Source organism: Acanthisitta chloris, unplaced genomic scaffold (genome assembly GCF_000695815.1).
Source record: "Acanthisitta chloris isolate BGI_N310 unplaced genomic scaffold, ASM69581v1 scaffold5010, whole genome shotgun sequence".
Classification (NCBI taxonomy): domain Eukaryota; kingdom Metazoa; phylum Chordata; class Aves; order Passeriformes; family Acanthisittidae; genus Acanthisitta; species Acanthisitta chloris.
The window spans coordinates 42,329-62,366 of record NW_008649805.1 but is presented as its reverse complement, the minus strand read 5'-3'; the positions used below and the strand labels follow the sequence as shown (position 1 = coordinate 62,366).

The window sequence follows — 20,038 nt, the reverse complement described above, 5'->3', positions numbered from 1 at the left end:
GCTGAAATCAGTAGAAACAGTCTATTTCGTTAGAGTTGGTGGATTTCATTAGGTTTTGGCTAAAGCTGATAGTAGTGAATGCAACTGCAAGTCCCTAAGTTGCCATTCCATGGCTTCCATTATGTGCCACTTCCTAGATGCCTGCTGTATATGTGTGTTGTGTTTTCATTCCCCTTAGGCTATGAAAACAATAAGGCAAGCTAGCTCTTCTCCTGATACCTGTAGAGCACCTATCAGCATGGATGCAGAGAAGAACATGTGGATCTTCCTGAGAATGCTAACCAATTATGAATGGTGTAGCAGCATTCAGCCTTGCTTGGGCTGCCTGTGTTCAGAATCCTCTCTCCCTCTGTCTGTCTTTCTGCCTTTCCAGACAGTTGAGTGCAACTTGCTGTTTAATTTCAGTACCTCAGCTGAAGCCTGACAAATGTTGAAACATAAACAAGAAACTGTAATCTTATAGAAGTGCAGAGTATTCATGTTTATAATCCTTAGATTATCAGCAATGAGCAAAACAGCAGAAATTTCGGTCTACCCTGTATCAAGCAGAATGTTGTTGCAAAGGTGCCACATCTCTCTTCTCTTTTAGCCTGAGTGGGGCCAATGGCTAATGTAATATTTGCCTGCTAAAATCTTGAAATCATCCTGTTGAACCCACACCCTCTTTCCATGAATCCTTCTTTGTCTTAGATTTTGAAAGCAAGGGAAGAAAAAGTGCTTGAGATTTATTTCCTGGGTAGGGGATTATTTGTAGACAGCAGTCTCACTCCTGCCTGTGTGCAATACCAGTAGAACGTAACACCCCTGGGCTGCCTCCCTTTATACTCTACATAAAGACTTGCAAGGCTACTAATGCAGTTGCTGGTGAACAGTTTGACACTGCAAGTCCTGAACACTCAGTGAGTCAAGGCAGAAGCTGGAGGGAAAGAAAGAAACAAAGCATCTCTTCAGTTTTGCCTGCCTCGTTCCACCATTTCCACAGAAGACTGTCCCTCCTCCACCCCATGCTGTCCACAACAGTTTTACATATGATTTTGATTTAAGACAAGTTTGTATTTTCAGCTTGGATTTCTGTTCTTCTCCATGTGGTAGGTTTACTACTGCAGGATCAGAGCCAGGCAATGTTTTGGGGGGATTGATCTATTTTCATCTAAGGTGGCCAATGTAAAGAAGTGGAATTTTCACACAAGTGTTGCATGTTGGCACTGCACTTTAGATGCATGCTGGCTTTTCTATCCGTGCAGGACAAGATTTTCTTATGCTGAACACTGAAAACAGTGCTTGCTTCTCTGCCAGGCAGGTGAAAAGCACAGCTCACAGACTTGAGAGGAGCCTTCTGACTTTTGGCTTTTCATACTGCTGAATGTCTCACACCTTTTGTATGAAAAGGGATGCCAAGGAATGCCATCTGGCTCAGGTACTGAAATGAAGGTGAAGCCAACTCAAAAATTATGGACAGAACCTTAGTTTGCTATTAGAAATAAAATGCATGCTGGTCTTAGCACAGATGCCCTCTGATAGTCTTAACTTCAGAACCCTGTCATGGTTCCATGAAAGTTATTTGTTGCTCATGAAAGTGTTTCTACAGGGGAGGCTTTTATTTTCCTTTTTTAAAATGTGCCACAGTTGAGCACATTTTAAGTAGATAGAAGAACTATTAGGTTTTTTGCCACTGTTTTTGTACAGTTTGGATTTTGCTCCTGATTTTGGTACTACTGAATATGTCTTCAAAATTGTCTTCGATTCCTCTGAAAGGCAGTGCAAGGCAGAGAAGAGCATATGTGGTAAGTTGCTGGTTCACTGGCAGTCCCTTGTGGATAGATGGGAGTTAGGTTGTACTGGTGCAAACATCCAGCATCTCTGGCCAGAATTCAGTGCATGATAGTGGGATTCTCACAAAGCTATTTTTTTCCCCTCTTGTCCTTTAAAAAATAAAAATAACTTCTCCATAATTTATTCTGCTACTTTAAGAAACACTAGCCAAATTGATTATTATTCTAATGCTACTACTTTTACTGCCCATGATGACCTTCCTCTAATCCCTAGTAATTTTGTTTACAGAGACTGAGCAACAGGAACTCTTTTGTGCTCCTACATGTCCCCATCCAACCTTTGCAGCATGATGTTCTTATATGCCCTGAAAAAATGCCCAAAATAGAATGTAAAAGCTCTCTTGAGCTTGGAGTCATAATGAATATTGACATTTATGTTTACACTGTAAAAGTGTTTATGCAAGTATGTTTCATAAGGAATATAAGCACATTTAAAATGAGAGCACTATCACCATGTCATAGCTAAAAAGAGTTATAAGCCTTAGTCTGAAATCAGTTTTACTCACTGTAGGACACTGGTCAAACAGTTTAGACTAAAGGCATCCCCCCTGAAGAGCCTATCAAAGATTTAGCAAAAGCAACCTTATTTTATTAAACTCCAAACTGGCTCAAGAATCATAAATGAAAATAGAACAAATTACTGCTTATTCTAACTCTGTACATTTTATAGTAAAAAGTACTTTCATGTTGCACATGCAATTCATCAAGATAGTATTATTTACCATAATAATACTTCTGAAAAAAAAATGGCAATTTTCTCTTGAACGATACAGCTGTTAGAAACGAAATCCAACCAGCTGTATAACATAGAGCTGCAATTCCAGGCTTACCAAAATTGATAGAAAAACTATTATTGATGTCAGTGGATTCTAGTTTAAGCTTCACTGAATTTCAAGCTAATTTTCTATTTGATGTCGTTTTCACTCTAATGCTTTACTAGAAAAGGTTTTCTTACATTTACTGAACCTTTCACACACCTTTGTATCGTGACCCTCTGTTCAAGATATAGACCTATATTCCATGATAATGGAAATGTGCTGCAAATATGTCTACACGACTCTAGGTTACTGATGCCATTAAAACCCATCAGAAACACTACCCTGCATAACTGGAATCCAGTACTGTATGAGTTAAATAAAGGACATATGCTCTGATATTTTAAATATATTTTCTGCTCTATATACACTTTTAAGTGTTAGCTGATTATTAGATACATACATTGACAATTAATTTTAAAATACTAAAATCTTTACTCAGCTTCCACCCTTTCATTGTCTGAAATAAAACCATAAGCTTCCAAATAAACCCTTGGAAAATTTTAAAACACAACTAGTGATCTTTTTCAGAAGGAGAAAAAATATTAAGCATTGCCCAACTTCAAGCAAATATTTCTTCTTGCAAGTGGAACATCAAAAGAACTTGTGCATATAACACATCAAGCTGTAGAGCTGGCAAGCATCCACTGCCATGTCCAGATATGAAACAACATAAAAGCACTATCATTTTTCAGCATTTTACAGTTGCCATTACAGGCATTTTGCTCTAAATCATCTGCAGCAAATAATAAGCATTATACTGGCTGGACTAAGAGAATAAAATGCTTATCTGGTCATTTGGTAGATCATCTGACACTTGTTGAGAACAGCAGGCTATCACCTGGGGTAAAGCTCTTCAGTCCAGATGAAGGCACCACTACCAACAGAATTCTGCACAACATGTGTTTCTGGTATGGAACACATGCTGCAAGAAAATACAAAGAACCTGAGTATAACTGTCAGCTTGGAGCCTTTGAACCTTTCTGGATGAATACTGCATTAAGCACCAGATCTCTCCAGTGAAATCACGGTTCTTCTGATGAGGGAGATTGGAGTCACTGTGCATGTAGGACCAAGATTTTGTGTCTTCCCAGAGCAAGTATCAATCGACCATTCAATCTGTGCATGTTCAAAACAAAACTTTATAGCCTGTATGCTCTAAAACAACATCAAAGTAAGTTATTAAGTGTATTATTCTGTTGGTTTTCCATAAAAGAAAATGTCCTGTCCCTACTGCTATTTCTCAACAGACTATGAAGTATTTTCACCACAATTTAACTTGGAAACGTTTGAACTGAGCTTACCTTTTAAAAGAAGGTCGGCAACTAATAAATCTTTATAAAGATCAGAATAATAAGCCTTCAAATTTCAGATTACTCTTATACTAGAATCATTTTCTGCATTCATATTTCACTTATTTCTATCAGTAATGACAAAACATAGTGAATATTAACCATGGTATTATACACCATAAGAAGCAAATTCCTTTTAAGTGCTCCCCAAACTCAATGCTTTGGCACCAGCAAACAATTAAATCAAACTTAAGACTCCCAAGATTCATTTTTCGTATAATAATCCAGGGCCACATAAATCTCAGTCTGCAAATAAAGCAAGTACTTCAGCATCGATCGATCATGTCTGTTAGGGATTACCAGGTAATTTCATATCTTGCACCTGATGTGCTGCGAGGTGGAAACCCTAGAGCGAGACGCAATCCTCTCTGAAAATCAAAAGAAGCTTAATACAGATAAGAGAGAAGTTGCTGTAGATAATCCGTAAGCTTGTGTGAGAGAACTGCTGACTGGGAGAACAGTGAGATCTCTAAACCCAACAGAATCAAGATTCTGGATTTTGCGTAAAAATTTCTTCCAGATTTTCTTTTACCCCAAACAAGGTAATTAGACACTTGCTTTCACAGTTTTATTGTTTTCGTCTGGGTGAAAAATCCATCCTGGTTGCAATAAAGCAGGCTGCACATTAGTGCAGCAAGAAATTATTTAAAAATGGAATTAGCATCATATATCATCAGCTTCCAGAAAAAGCAATAAAGGTATTTCCTTTAGGTATTATTTCAGCAATTTACACTAGAAACACAGGAAACACCAATCTCAATATTTTCATCTATTAAACACTTTCACAGCTGTGATCAGAATGACCAAATATATGTGCTTCACATAAAGATACCATTTTCAGTTACTTACTGCTATGCTTCCCCTGGGGAGCTTTGCTGGTTGCACCTTATATGGCATGCTAGTAACTTCGAAGGAAACATTGGAAGAAAGAGTATAGAGATCATTCTTTCTCTGAAATTATAGAACAAAAGAAATTATTAAACATCATGTTTATATTTAAAAGCTTTATAAAAAAAATAAGCACAGAAAAAATACAGAGCACTGATTTCCTAAGGCAAAAATGGTTTCATTTGGTAAAGAGTGCAGGAATACTAGGACCTGTCCATGTCCATGAGATAAATACAGCATAAAGCTGCAATGTTCAAATGGGGAAGAAGGGTTAGATATACAGAAAGACACATAAAACTGTTTCTCATATTTGTCTCTGAAATAGGAGAGTTAGAAGCATGGGTGAAGTTTATAGGGTGTTTGTTTTAAAACCTTTCTTGGTTTTAAAGAAATCTTGAGAAGATTTCCAGGCCTCAGTTGAGACCAGGTAGGTAGAGCTTCCTGATGGCATCAGAGGAATGGCTGTGCCTTCCCATCAAAGAACAATAAGAGGAACAAACATCTTTGCATTTCATTTACAAAAAATTGCAGAGTCACAGAACAGTTTGGTTGGAAGGGACCTCTGGAGATCATCTAGTCCAACCTCCCTGCCAAGGTAGGGTCATCTACGGCAGGTTACACTTAGAATGTGATTGATTTCCTATTGCAGTAGACCTCAAAAATCCCACTCACCTTGCTTGTTTACTACATTGTACAACTGTGAGGAGAATGTCTAACAGTCATTGTTAAACTGGCTGCTTAATAAAATATTCATATAGCTGCCATTAAGCGGTACAGCAAACCCAAAGATGTGCAGACAAAACAAAATACATCACTCTGTCAGTTATCTGTTTCATTTACGGTTGCTTATATTTTCTATTAAAATATTACTCAATTAGATTAGAATAGATTGAACATTACCTAGTTCAGAATGACTAAGAACTGTTACATCATATAGCTCATGCAGTGACAAAATTTTAAGTAGTGCTTTAACCTTATTCGGTGTCAGGTAGGCACTGGCACACTACACTTGACCAATTGTGTGTCTTGTTGTGCTGTTCTGACCTTGGCAATAATCTCTCACTCTGTGCAAACTGCCTTAAATGATAGTTAAGTGCTGGTATTTGCACTGGAAAAATTCCTACCTGTGCCTGTTGTGAACTGGCTTAAGTGCTGACATGTGGAAAGTGCATATCCCTTAAGAGAATGGTTGCAACACTCACTATAATGGACATAAATATTTTCCACACCTGTATTTTGAATCCTGTTGATCTCTTAGCATCATCAATATCTAACTGGAGCTAGTTTTGAAGGCTAAGTACATCAGGTATCAAGTAAATCCTTCAGTTCACTTTGAATTAGACACATTTCAATTTCACTGAATATTATTTTGCTACAGACAGAAGATCCTGCACTTGAACATCCTCTTTTTCCTTGTTTTTATCCCAAGGAAGGATGGCTGAATGGTTACTATGCTCTTCCAGAAGTCAACAAATTTGTTTCTAATTCCATCTCTGCAAGTGATTTTTTGGGTGACACTACATGCAACTCATCTTGTATATCCCTTCCTGTGTAAAGTTGCAGTTGTGATATGGATCTCCTTTGAAAGTGCTTTGATACTCTCTGAAAAACATTAGATGGATAAGTGCTAATATGTCTAATGGAATCCAGAGGGCTAGGAGTTATGACTGCTATTATCTATCCTTTTGATCTCATTACTATTCTTATTATGATATCCCATTTTTGCTACCTGTCTCAATCCTTTCTGAAATATGATGACCAGAATTAAACACAGTATTTGACTATTGACTTACAGAAAGACAAAGCCGTACAAGCAAAACAGTCCTTCATTTTGTCACCAGTTTCTCACAGTCCAGAGTATTTGGAACATCACTGTCACTTTCTAAATCCTCTTCTGAAAAACTCTTTCTCCTTCCTTCTATTTCTCACACATTTAGTTGACAAGATTTGGTTCCTATGTGATTACTCAACAGCTTTTCCTTCCTGGTGTTTTTTCTCTGGAATTTCCTGTTGCTTCAAAGGCATAAAACTTCTCTAAGAATTGTTTTTTTGGCTGTTTTGTTGAGCAAAGACTGAGGGAAGAAGATCCCCTGATAATCTGGGCTACCATTTCTTTCCTTCAGTGATGGAGAAAGGTTTGTTTGTGAATATGACCTGAAATAAGCACAACCTAAACCTGGGAGGCAACTTGGATGCAGTTTGATGACCATGGTGCAACTGAAAATTGTCACAGAACTCCTGAGGTTGGAGGGCACATCTGGAGATTGTCCACTCCACGCACAGGCTCAAAGCAGAGTCAACTAGAGCTGTGTGCTCAGGATTATGGCCCATTGGGTTTTGCATATGTCCAAGAATGGAGACTCCACAAACTCTAGAAGCAACTATTCCAGTGTTTGACTACCCTCACAGTAAAAAAAAGCTTTTTCTTGTGTTTAAATGGAATTTCCTGTATTTTAAGTTGTACTTCTCCCTCATTACTGAATATCAGTGAGAAGAGCCTGGCTCTGTCGTCTTTACTTCCTATCTGATGTTTATACACACTGATACAGCTTTCTCTTCTTCAAGCTGAACAATCCCATCTCTCTCAGTCTGTCCTTGTATGCTCCAAGCCCTTAATCTTCAGCTCTTGGCTGGACTTGCTCCAGTATGTCCATATCTCACTTGTCCCAGGGAGACCAGGACTGGACTCCATATCTGTCTCACCAGTGCTGAGTAGAAGAATCACCTCCCTAGACCTGCTGGCAGTACTCTTCCTAATGTAGCCCAGAAGGCTGTTGGTTTCTTTGCTGCAAGGCCACACACAGCCGGTTCATGTTCAACTTTGTGTCTAGCAGAACTCTGAGACCCTTTGCTAAAACAGTCTTCCAGTTTCTTAGTCCCCAGCTTGTACTGGTGTATAATATCATTCCTCCTGTGCTCCAGCACTTTGCATTTCCCTTTGTAACACTACGTAATTCCTGCTAGCTCACTTCTCCAGCCTGCTAAGGTTCCTCTTGAAGGGCAGTACAAATATCTGGCAATACAACCACTTCACTACCATCTGTAAACTTGCTGAAAGTGTCCTCTGTCCCATTATCCAAGTTACTAATGATGTTAAACACTACTGGCCCCAGCATTGATCCCTGGGATACACCATTAGTGATAGACCTACAGCTGGACTTCATGCTACTGATCACAATGCTCTAAGTCTGGCAATTCAGTCAGTTTTGACTTCACCTGTCTGTCCACCTATCTTCATGCATTTTGACAGTGTGAAAAACCTTGCTAAAATCAAGATAAAAACCAATGATTGCTCCCCCCTTGTCCACCAAGACGAATCTCATTTCTCTCATTGCAGAAGGCTATTAGGTTGGTCAAGCACAATTAACCTTTCATAAATCCGCACGGACAACTCCCAGCCGCCTTCTTGTCATTGAGATGTTAGTCATTGTTTTCCATGGTTTTTTTCTCCATCACCTCCTCAGGGACTGAGACAAGGCTGACTGGCCTACAGCTCTCTGAATCCTCCTTCCTGAAGATGTGGCACTTGTTTTCTTCCAGTCCTCAGGAACTCCTCCCAATCACCATGCTCTTCAAAGATAATTGAGAGTGGTCTCACATTGTCATTCTCCCTCCCTCAGCACTTGTAGGTGTATTCTTTCATTTCCCTTGGACTTTTGTATGTCCAATTGCTTAAATGTTCCCCATACCTGATATTCCTCCACTGAAGGTAAATGTTGATTGCTGCAGGTTTCCTCTCTGGTTGCAGAGGGTTTGGATTATTGTAAGCAGATTTTACTAGTAAAGACCGAAGTGATGGAGGCAATGAGTAACTCAGCGTTTTCCATGTCCCACTTAGCAGAAGACCCATATTTTTCCTAGTCTTCTTTTTGCTGCTGATATACTCACAGAAGCTTCCTAGATGCCCTTTGATAGTCTTTTGATAGGCTCAGCTCCTGGTGAGCTTTTATGCTCCTGACTGTCTCTGCATGTTCAGACACTGTCTCTATATTTCTTATTCAGCCCCTTCAATGGGTCAACTGACTCTGCTTCCATCTCTTTTATGTTTCCTTTCCATGTCTGAGATTTACCAGGAGCTTCATGTCAGGCTGGACAGGCCTTGAGCTTAAAGGAGGTATGGTGATCCTGGAGAATGACTACTTCTTCTGGAATCCTATTTTCTCCAGAATCATCTCCCATGTAGCTCTTCCAAGCAGATCCTGAGGTCCAGGATTGTAGTTCTGGTATTTGCCTTGTCCATTCTTTTTAAAAACTGCTTTTCTCTGCAAATATGTGAGTGTTTACTGGTGATACAAAGCCAGCACATTTATTGCCTTCTGGAACTCATTTGGCTATGCCACAATTTTGTTCTTTTGAAATACTGAGAGCAGCTGAATGGTTATTATCAGAATATTCAACCTCTCCTTGTGGCTTATACTAGGAAAGAGCAGTATGAAAAAAAACTGTTCTAAATGACTACAAAAGGTAGACAAATCAGGTCCTTAACACAGACAGTACCTAATGAAAAGGAACTACATTTTCTATCAACAGTGTTTGAAATGAAAACATAGATTTGGTAAATAACTATTTTTATACACTTTCATGGTGCCGAACATCTGTGAGATGCTATTCAGAAAAATATTTTTTTATTTAATTATTTTCCATGTTCAGACTCAATTTTTCATCTTTTATTCTTCACCACTAGACTTCTCACACGAAGTCCCAGCATGTTTCCGTGGTTGTGCAATGACTTGCATTCAGAAAAGAGCCTGAAAAAAGCCTTATGCTTTCAATTCTAAGCAATTAATATTAAGCATGATTCTGGCTATGATTTATATGATTTATAAAAGTAACCTGCAATGGAGAGAGTAGGATATGTTATATTATTAAAGAAGTAGATATTATACATTCAGCATGATTGGCTAAGGTACAGTAAAGGAATTAACGCTGCACGGCACTCACGGAAAAATAAATCCCTTCACCTACTATGCATGGCTTATTTCATTTTCAGCTTATATCAGCAATAAGAACATTGGAGGAAGGTACTTCCTGTAGATTAATGCTTGGCTGGGGTTAATAAGCTTGGGTTATGACCACAGCTATTAGCTTGCCTCAACCCTTGATTAGACTCCTGGAAATGCTGGAATACAGGAATGGAGAATCGAAAACACTAGAGAATATTTTTCTGCATTTACAGAATTATATGTTTGTGGCAAAGGGCTTTAAAACAATGGCTGGTCAACATCAGTTGCAAATAGGATTCTTACTTGTTCCAACACCTTGGAGATGCAGGCAGCTCTCTCTCCTACAGCCTTGCTTATAATTCTCAAGCCAATTATAAGAAAGAGCATTTTTTTAACCATATCACTCTTAAATAGTATATGTTTAAATATTCGGTGTTTACTGGAAGCAGCAGGACCTGTGGTTTGAAATTCAAGCTGAGGACTTAGTTATGGCTCAGAGGAAGGGGAAGAAGGAATTTGGTGTTTGTGTCAGTGTCTAATGACCGACAGCAGGGAGCCCATCCCTAGCTACATTGGCCTTTTGAGGTTTCCCTTGTGTTAGAACAAGCAGAGCCTGCTCTTGTGTGCATGGCTGAGACAGTAGTTTGCAATATCCTGGGAAGTAGGCAAAACATGGCCATCCCCTGTGTTACTTGGGTGGTAGATCCTGCTGGTGTATTTATTAAGGCCTCTCTTTCTCTACAAGCTTTTGTTTTATAAACAGATTTTTGAACTGAACTTTGTTTTCTTTAAAAGTTGCAAGACAAAAAAGCAGTCAGTAATGAAGGAGAGTGTTCCCAATGAATATTCAGTGCAGTGTTTCCCTAAGTACTATTGAGACAAACAGAAATAATATGAGAAGTGCTGGAAAATCTTTGACAATTTGAAGGACAGTTCACCAGGCCCCAGTGGAATGCTGGTTGTTTCTGCAGGAAGCTCAAGTACAGACCTGAAGTCTCCCCAGAGCATCTTAAGGCCCGTGGGCATCCTAGTCAGAGAGTAGACTAAAATGCAGGGACAAATCTGCCCCCCGGGGAGAAGGTAGGCTGACATTAGGAGGAACAAAAGCATTAGCAGCTTAAAGTCTGACAGATCTTAGATGTTCTGCAAATTTGTAGAGTTCAGGTACAGGAGAGATCCTCAGCATGACTCCATTCCATTGCCTCTACAGAACATTGTTCAGCCTCTCTGAAATACTTTTTTTTTCTGGTTAGATGTATCCAGTGAAGTCCCCCTAACTGAAGGGCATGTACTTTCTCTATGGCAAGCTGCATGCTGCAGTGAAATTTTCTCCCCAAGAACTTACGTCTGTTGCATTGCAACAGTTCAGTGCTGTTATGACAATATTGGCCCTGCCTGGTTAAAACTTGTTTGCCTTTGTGTTTGCTGGAATCTGGCATGTTTTAAAGACAAGAGGGTAAGCAATACCTTTTAAATATATGCTTTGGGAATTCATTAGCTTGCCTTCTTTGACCAACACCTCCAAAAACCTGAACTATTGCCAATAAATAGAGTACCTTACATAAATGCTGAGAGTAGAGGTCATACAACTACTTGTTCTTGTATTAGTTTGTTTAAAAAAGTATGTATGGCTCTGTACATGGTCAAGAAGTACTTGTGCTATTTGTAGCAAGAGGATATGCCCACCTGAATGCATCTGTGACAATACCCTGCAAATCAACACATCCTCCTCTCTGTCATTGACATCTCACACTTCACATATTATATCTTCTACATTAACTTAAAAAAATTAAAAATTACAATTGAGGCAGATGTTTTGTTCTGATTCATATACCTATTTTAATGGTTATTGACTTAAGATGTTATTTCTTCATATGACTAACATTCCCTATACTTTAGGACATCTAGCAAGATTGTCACATTCTGCTCTTGCTAACACTGAAAATATTTTAAATAACAATGAATGAAAACAAAACTAGCCTGCACTCAAAAACCCTCCAGCTAGTTCAGCCTATGTCAATATCTCTTTCTTTCTAGCCTTCATTCCACATAAACAATCAAATCCAGTATAATATAGTATTCTTGGCCACACACAGTTTTGTTTTTTACTCATTTTGTTTTTTCAAATAACTACAATTGTTTGACGTAAAGGCGAATTTTGTTGATGACTTCCTCATTTTGTTATTATAAGTGGCTTGAAGAGCAGTGCATAAAATTTATGGTTTTTCATTCTCAGTCCGAATTAAAATAATATACTTAAGCTTCCATATATAGCTTATATATGCCAATGTATGAGGGAACAAGATGTGTCTCTCACTACTTTTATGCTTCCCCACTTCCATCCATGGAGAGAGCATTTAGGTTGGCTGCAGAATTTTTTGAAAACACCAAGTAAGCTTCCCTTGACTGAGATGTTTTCCACTGGACACAGAAAGAGGTTCTTGTGCTGGAGAATGCTGCAGATGGAAATTATTGTTCCTTGGGGTCATATCCCACTTACAGATGAAATAATTGCTCCCATACTAGAAAGTGAAGAGAGATAACAAAGTGATTGATCAAAGGACCTCATAGAAGAGCTAGATCTCTCACCTGTCTTGGACCACTTCCACCAGGTTCATTTCTCTTCTGATTTCCAAGCCTCTGCCATCACTCATGTGCTGCAGTGTGTATGACCCCACTGCTCTGATTATCTGCATTCTGCCACCAATGGCCTTTGTGCAGCTAAACTGAATGCTCATCCCAAAAGCTTTACCTGGCCTAGAGAATTTCTACCACACTGAAGGTTCTCTGAGTTAATCAGTAATAAAATATAGAGATTCTCAACAAAATTTATCATCAAGGTAGTACAGTTAGAGCATGCACACTAGCAGTGATGATAGCTCCAGGGCCCAGGCAATGAAGGCAAAGGATTCTGTAAAGCAGGGATGTGGGGTTTCTCAAGCTGAGGAGGGAATTGAACTCCTGTCTTGCAGACATGAATTCTCTAATCACTACACTGCCAGCTCTAGCTTCTGGCACTGAATATAGAATAAAAAAGTCCACTTTAAGTCTTTCAACTAATGCTACAGGTGTCTCCTGAGTAACTTTAGGATTCTGCTTTCTGAGAGGGTGGACATATTCCTGCTAAATCCTGATTTGGGTGCCTATCCTCCTTGATATGGGATAGACCTCATGCACCACCCTGATGGCTACTGCAAGTCAGTTTGTCTGAGGTACCTCATTGTCTCCACGTACTGTTATAGGGAGTCTTGGTATTTAGTTTCAGGCTTTGGATAACAGTCTGGGGCCAGGCACTTAAAATATGGGTGCTGCAGCACATATCCCTCTTATTATGTCAAGCATATATTTCCAATTTTAGGCACCTAAAAAGAAACAGGATCAGTGCATGTTCAGAAACACTGAAATAATGAGCATTTAACAGAGAAGCCAAAACATGCCTTTGGGTACTAGGAGAGCACCCGTTTACAGTGTGGTTGCTGTGCTTGTCTTCCTTTTCAACTTTTTCTGATTAAAACTAGATTTTTCTCTCTTCTTGCTATTAAAATTCATGCAATCAGGGGTGCCAAATTCACATATCTGGAACTGTCTAAATGTCAAGAGAGAAACAATACAATTATATTCAGTAACATTAAAAGAAAATAAACATCAAACCTCTTGGGAACCTCACACACCCTCTGTGGTTTTTTTTTACATTACTGCCTCCCCAAGCTCTCCCAGAATATTTGTATCCCTGTGAGGAATTTTCAATACAGGCTGAAGTAATAGCTAAGAATGAGTTCCACATCCCACAGTGCTGTAAGTTCCAAAGAGCTTGGAGCCTGAAGGATGTCACAAATCAGACAGATGGTACAGATTCATCATTTAGAAATGCATTTTCAAAACAGATGTTTTACTAGCAACTCCTGAGTCTTCTATTAAAAAGTACCCATCAGAGTTCAAAGAACACTGGGCAAGATCCCCTCGGGTCTCCCTCTGATGACTCAGAAATATCATGATTAGACAAATGGGGACATAATGGAGCCCCAACAGAACACAACCATGTAAGGTTGTTTCTCTTTTGCACGAATCAGGCTATTATTTGCTCGATCAGCAAGTCTGAATCCAAAAGCCAGCTTTCCTAGAGGGTTCATATTTACAGCCAGGCTTTGAAGTTAATCCAAAAAAGCCTGTGATTCTTCTTGGCCTTTGCACAATGTCTGTCTCTATCTTTGTTGGCTGGTTGGGAAATTTGGGCTGCTTTATTTACTCAAACATGTCTAATTATTGTATGACATTTAACTGTTATTTGTTATGGGAGTTTGGGTTCTAAGGTGACAGATTACAACTGTCAAGAGACAAAGGGGTCAGTTGTTGTCACTTAAACTAAGTGGAAGAGGAAGGAGTCACTCAATACATGACAGATCTTTTGTGGCAACAAAATATACAGGCTGATCCATATAACTTCAGTGAAAAACATGAACTATTTAATCCTAGCATAAATCAATCAGTTTCAATAAAATCCTTTTCAGGTTTGCATTACCATATCTATAAGAATAAAATACATCATGACAGTGTGTTCTTGTCTTTAATAAGCACAAACAACTTCTTCTGCAGATCATCATGTCTTCATTTAGATTATGGCATAGTTGAGGAATGTTGTACGTCACCATTATCCTGCTTTCTTTGGCATATGAAAATTTTGTACATTAATTGCATGTGCAAAAGTGGTCAGGATGTTGCTGGAGAGATGGCAACTTTCTTCTAAGTTTCTTTACAAAGCCATGACTGTGGGGTTCAGTCTGGCCCTTGATCAATCCTTCCTGATTCACAATCATAATAATAATTCTGATTATTTTGACTGTATTTTAATCCCCAATTTGAATCTGAAGATTTCAGCCTAGCTAACAACAGAGGTTTTTTTAAGTATACTTTAGCTTCTGGAATAACCTTAGGAACCACGAGTTTGCAGACTTGCTAAGAGCAGATTACATCCTTTTTAGGAAATTAATTATGCTCTACAGTCTTTTATGGTGCTGGATATATAACTGTTAATTTTAAAAGCAGCTGTGAAAAAGGAAACTTTTGAGATGAGTGGGAGGAAGGCAACCAGACACTAGGACACTATTTACTGATGCTCTCTTCTCTATATCTAAGTTTGCATGTGAAGCAGGGATCATGTTATTCTGGCAACACTTCTCTGGGGAATACCTTGGTTTACTTAGAAAAAAAAAAATTCTGTTGCTTTAAGTGGAGTTTTCTGAGCCTTTACAAGGCTTGCAGTGTACCATTCAAAGTAAACAGAAGTGTTTTCTATGGATACAGATAAAAGGTAAAATCACAGCCCATTAAAAGTCTCATTTGATAGCAATGTAAGGACAATGGACTAACAAAAAGATGTTCTTGTAGGAGTGTTTCCCATGAGGTCTCTGCACCCAGGAAGTCTACATGATGGCGCATCCTTGTCTGCCCACAAGCTGGTGTAAGGTTCCTTGGCTGCCTTGAGCTCACTGAGTGACAGGAGGTACAGGCATTGCAGACAGGAGCAAGGAGGATCTAAAGGGTCTGCAGCACTGGCATTGTCTGCTGTGTTTACACACACCCATGTCCCAAGGCCCAGCTTTCACCCTTCTCTCCCACCCAGATCAGAGGTAGAGCAGAGATGTTTCAAATCAGCTGGACAATGTATCCTCTAAAGATACCTTTCTGTCTTGTCACAGGCTACAGAGTTAGGCAACCAGCTTTATCATCAACTTTCAGATTACTAAAATTAGGTAAAATGAGTCCCACTGCTCCTCCAATAAACATGTCATTGAATTTCATGTGGTTATCCTTGTTCTGAACCTAAGTCAGGTTACATAAGGTTACAGCCTAGAAACAGATTCTGTCATTAGTAAGAGTAATTAAGAAAAGGAGATTTCATTTCTTCTGTAGCTAGTTTGTTCCAACTGTTACACATCCTCTGTCACAGCCAAAACTCAGAGAAACACCCTCTGTTTCTCATTAAATTTGTTTAGCTTTAATCTCTTATAGTTATTTCTTGCTATATACTAAACTGGACTTAGAGAAACTTTGATGAGGCTAATTCCCACTGAAATAGCCTAGAAAACTGGCATCCAAGGATCTGTGCAAAGGGTTTCATGTATGAGTTTGTTTTTTCACAAGACCTTGGTTTTGGCCCTTAAAGAGTTAATTAGTTTCCACCAGCAGAACGATGAACAGAAGGACTTGATGGGATATGGAATATGTCAGGCTCAGTTCCCTAAGGAACTAGCTAAGGGAGCTAAGCTTTATCTTTTGCTTAGTGAAGAAAATGATGAAGCTTCTCTGTGTTACTGTTTGCACAGTGCAGTGGTCAAAATTGTCACACATTGTTGCAGCCAAGGATAGTATCTCTGTCTCTCTGCCTGTCTATGAGGGTTAAGAATTATGAACTAGTGCAGTTAAATTCTTACCTGAATTTAACAGGGACTAGTCAGTGTATGACTGTCAAACAATCTCTTAATGGTATTATAAAAAAATTGGAATAAAATTCCCATCCTATTTTCCAATAGGTATGTTTTTGCTATGACTACAGATGCTTACATACTGGTATTATCTGTGAAAATTTTGCAAGACTTTTGCAAAAGCTTGCACCAGAAGGTCCATCCCAGTTCCCATACTTGGAAAGACAGAGAGACATTCAAGCTCTCAAGCTTTTGGGCTTAAATTAGAGCTAGAGCCTGCCCTTTTTTCGCACAAGCAGATGACTCACTCAACAAACCTAAATGAAGTACATCCAGCCTAGAGTATCAAACTCATTTGCTAAATACACCTCCTCTTAAAAGCATTGCATCTGTGTTAAGGGAATTGAAGAAAGGATATTAAAGTTTCTTGGGATTCATTGTTAAAAGAAAGAAAACGTACTGACAAATCAGGAATGAATTCACCTGGTAGCTGAAAGGATGCCCTTTGTTACTGAGCTATACAGAAATCCCTTTCTCTCAAGCAAGGCCAGATAGTAAGGATAGAACTTAAGCTCTCTTCAATCATAATGGTGTTAACAGCTTTGGCAGAAGAAACACAGAATGTGACCCAAAGTCCTGACAGACAGGTAGAAAAATCTTGCAAGTCATCCTTTCAGTAACCACTCCAACAGTCCTGCACACTAAGAGAAACCAGTGACCCCCCCCAAGAAAGTTTGTACCCACTGTGGATTTGGAGCCATGCTGGTTAGCTGCTGAGCTGGCATTCAACTTTCTGTAAATACTGTTCCATCTGTTCTTGTTTCTCCAGGAAAGCAATGTAAGCGAGGAACAATTTCCTTTGTCTACTTTCACATTTGAGGGAAGGGGGAAATTAAAAAGTGTGAGGAGCTTAATTTAAAGCCCCTGCTGTAAACTGGAGATACTCAATTCTTCTGTTGCTAGGGTAAGAGGTACCGTGGATATAAAATATTCTTCTCCCACAACCATGGGGAGCACAGGAAGGTTCTTGCATAGAAAGACTGGGTAATTCTAAATTCCTTGAAATAAGAAGGTAATAATCAACCAATTTGATCAAGAGAGGAGCTGAAGTTATTTCCTAGTAACAGCAAACTGATTATAAATTTATCAGTGTATTGCCCAGGGTTATGATATGATGACCACATGGTATGTATAGACACATGGCCAGCTGTGAGGTAACAGCTCACAGTGCAATCACTCTGCCTTATGGAATCATAGAATAGTTTGGGTTGGAAGGGACCTGTAAAGGTCATCTGCCATGAGCCTGGACATCTTCAACTAGACCAGGTTGCTCAGAGACCTGTCCAATCTTACCTTGAATCTTTTCAGAAATGGGGCATCCACCACTTCTCTGGGCAACCTGTTCCAGTGTTTCACTGTCCTCATTGTAAAAAACTTCTTCCTTGCATCTAATCTAAATAGATTCTCTTTTAGTTTAAAACCATTACCCCTTGTACTATCACAACAGGCCCTGCTAAAAGGTTTGCCCCATCTTTCTCATAGGCCCCTTTTAGGTACTGGCAGGTGCTATAAGATCTCCCTGGAGCCTTCTCTGCTCCAGGCTGAACAATCCCAACTTGCTCAGCCTTTCCTCACAGGAGAGGTGTTCTATCCCTCCAATTATCTTTGTGGTCCTCCTCTGGACCTGCTCCAACAGGCCCCTTTATGCAGTGTAAATACAAGTCAGAGCATAAGAAGTTGGAAGTGCAAGAATTTGCAAGGAGAAGTTCATTTTTCCCATGGTCTATACGGTTCCTTCTTTTTAGTAGTAAGACATAGATTGCCACTACATGAGTGTTGCATATCATATGAGCTTGATACATATTACTTGTCCCTAAACTAATGTAGAATGAGTAACAATGAATTTTTAAGCTGGACATAGTGTACACCATATGCTGTTTGGCTCCAAGAAAAGCCTTCCTTTGGGAAAGATGTTACTAATACAGAGCACATCATAGAGACCTAAGAGATTATTGCTTTGGGCCAGTCCAGGAAAGCAGAAACAAACCCAAGAAAGGTGTTTCAAAATAATCTTGGAATGTTCAGGTAGGATTCATGACATAAATTTGAGGTGAAGCAACTGGGAAAGAAAGAAAAGTAAGAAGCATGCATATAACCTGGACAGGAACCAGTGAGATGTTATCTTCAAAAAAGAGGTAACAAAAAGGATTTGCATTTGACCCATTTAATTTCATCATTTGTATTTTAAAGTAACTATTCAAATAAAATATACAGAGGTCTTTGTGTGTAGAAAGAGATTTTTGTGTGCATTACCTCCAGGAATGTTTGCGCCCAGAGTCGGGACCTGATTTTCAGGGCAGCACTCTTCCCTCTTTCCAGTTGTCCCACAGTACATGAAATTAGGACACACTTCACATTTGTACAGTTCTGTGCACAAAAGAAAGGGAAGTCATATCCATACTTTGAAAATGTATAAAATAATTTTCAAATGCTACAAATAAGCAAAACCAAATCAGCTTTCCCCTAAAGAGCTACGTAGTCTGAAATCAGTAATTTCATCTAATATACATGAGATACTCCATGATTTGTTGTGAGAACTATGATCCAAGGAAGGGACTCTTCTTCTACCAACAGTGAATGCAAATGTCTACCTGTATTACCTGTAGTAATAAAAATAAAAGAAATAATTTTCAACAATATATGCTCCAGAGAACTCTTAAAATGTCCAGGTACTTACCAACCCTTTGAAACATGTACTTTCTCTTCACCTATTAGTCCCTTTGCGATTTCAACACATTTTTTTTTATGTTCTCTGTGTATGAAGTGTTTATTCATGTTCCTAAATCTTTCCCCTCTTCAAACTCTTCTGGTTTGCCTACTGATATTTACATTATAGCAGCCAGAACATTTGCTGAGATTCATTAGTTTCTTTACTTGAAACTTATTGTCCATGAAACATTGCTGATGAGCAGTGATTCTGGCTCAGACACAGGGTTGAAGGCAAAAGCCAAGCAATGCAACTCAAAACTATATGCTCTTGAAGTCTGCCAGAAGAATGTCACAGAAAAGGTTAAAAGCTGAGTGGAAGCCACGGAAGGGAATGAGCAGAGTCTCATGGGGTAAGCACAGAAATTATGTGGTTGTTTAGGGCATAGAAAGGAAGAGAAATCCCACAGAAAAATGATTAAAAGTGTGCGTAAAAACATAAAGTTTATATATACAAATGGGGTTTATCTGCAAATTTTGGGTTTGATTCAGGAGGAGGGTTGAGGTTTTAATTGATTCATATTTTTATAACAAAGCAGAGAATCCCTCCCGTGACAGAAGGTTTTGTGATTTCAAAAGCAGAGCCAAGTTTTCCCAAGTAAGTGTATTCCCTAGTGAGTGTGAGAATGGCTGCACTACCAATACCCACACTTCAGGTAATGAGGTGATGATGAAGTATGTACCAGATCTGAAAACACCCTTAAGGAATCCTGTATCTTCATAGACAGCTTTCCCCACAAATCTCTATCTTATCACAGGATAAGGAGAAGCTCTATGATTAATCACTGCTTTCTCTATCTGCCTGAAAATGAAACTGCAAACCCTGAACTTGCAATGATAAACTTTTTTTTAAAATGAATATTTTAAAGTATCTGTTTATTTGGCTTTAAACATCCTCCAGCCAGATTTATTTATTTTGCAAGAAGGAGAAGAGCTGTTTTCATTAATCATAGTGGCCAAAACCACATATTAACAAAATAAATCATTAGTATGCAAAAAAAGTCCACTTTTGGCTGACAT

General features: G+C 38.9%; 1 protein-coding gene across 1 annotated transcript in view; it reads right to left on the bottom strand.

Annotated features, from left to right (window-relative positions):
- Positions 1-20,038, bottom strand: part of ITGA8 (integrin, alpha 8) — a gene marked incomplete at its 5' end in the record, with an annotated part of 67,055 nt that overhangs the window by 5,457 nt on the left and 41,560 nt on the right. Inside the window, 2 exons of the mRNA XM_009072519.1 lie at positions 4,849-4,950; positions 18,566-18,679. Of these exons, the coding sequence (XP_009070767.1) occupies positions 4,849-4,950; positions 18,566-18,679 (216 nt within the window). The remainder of the gene's footprint in view (positions 1-4,848; positions 4,951-18,565; positions 18,680-20,038) is intronic.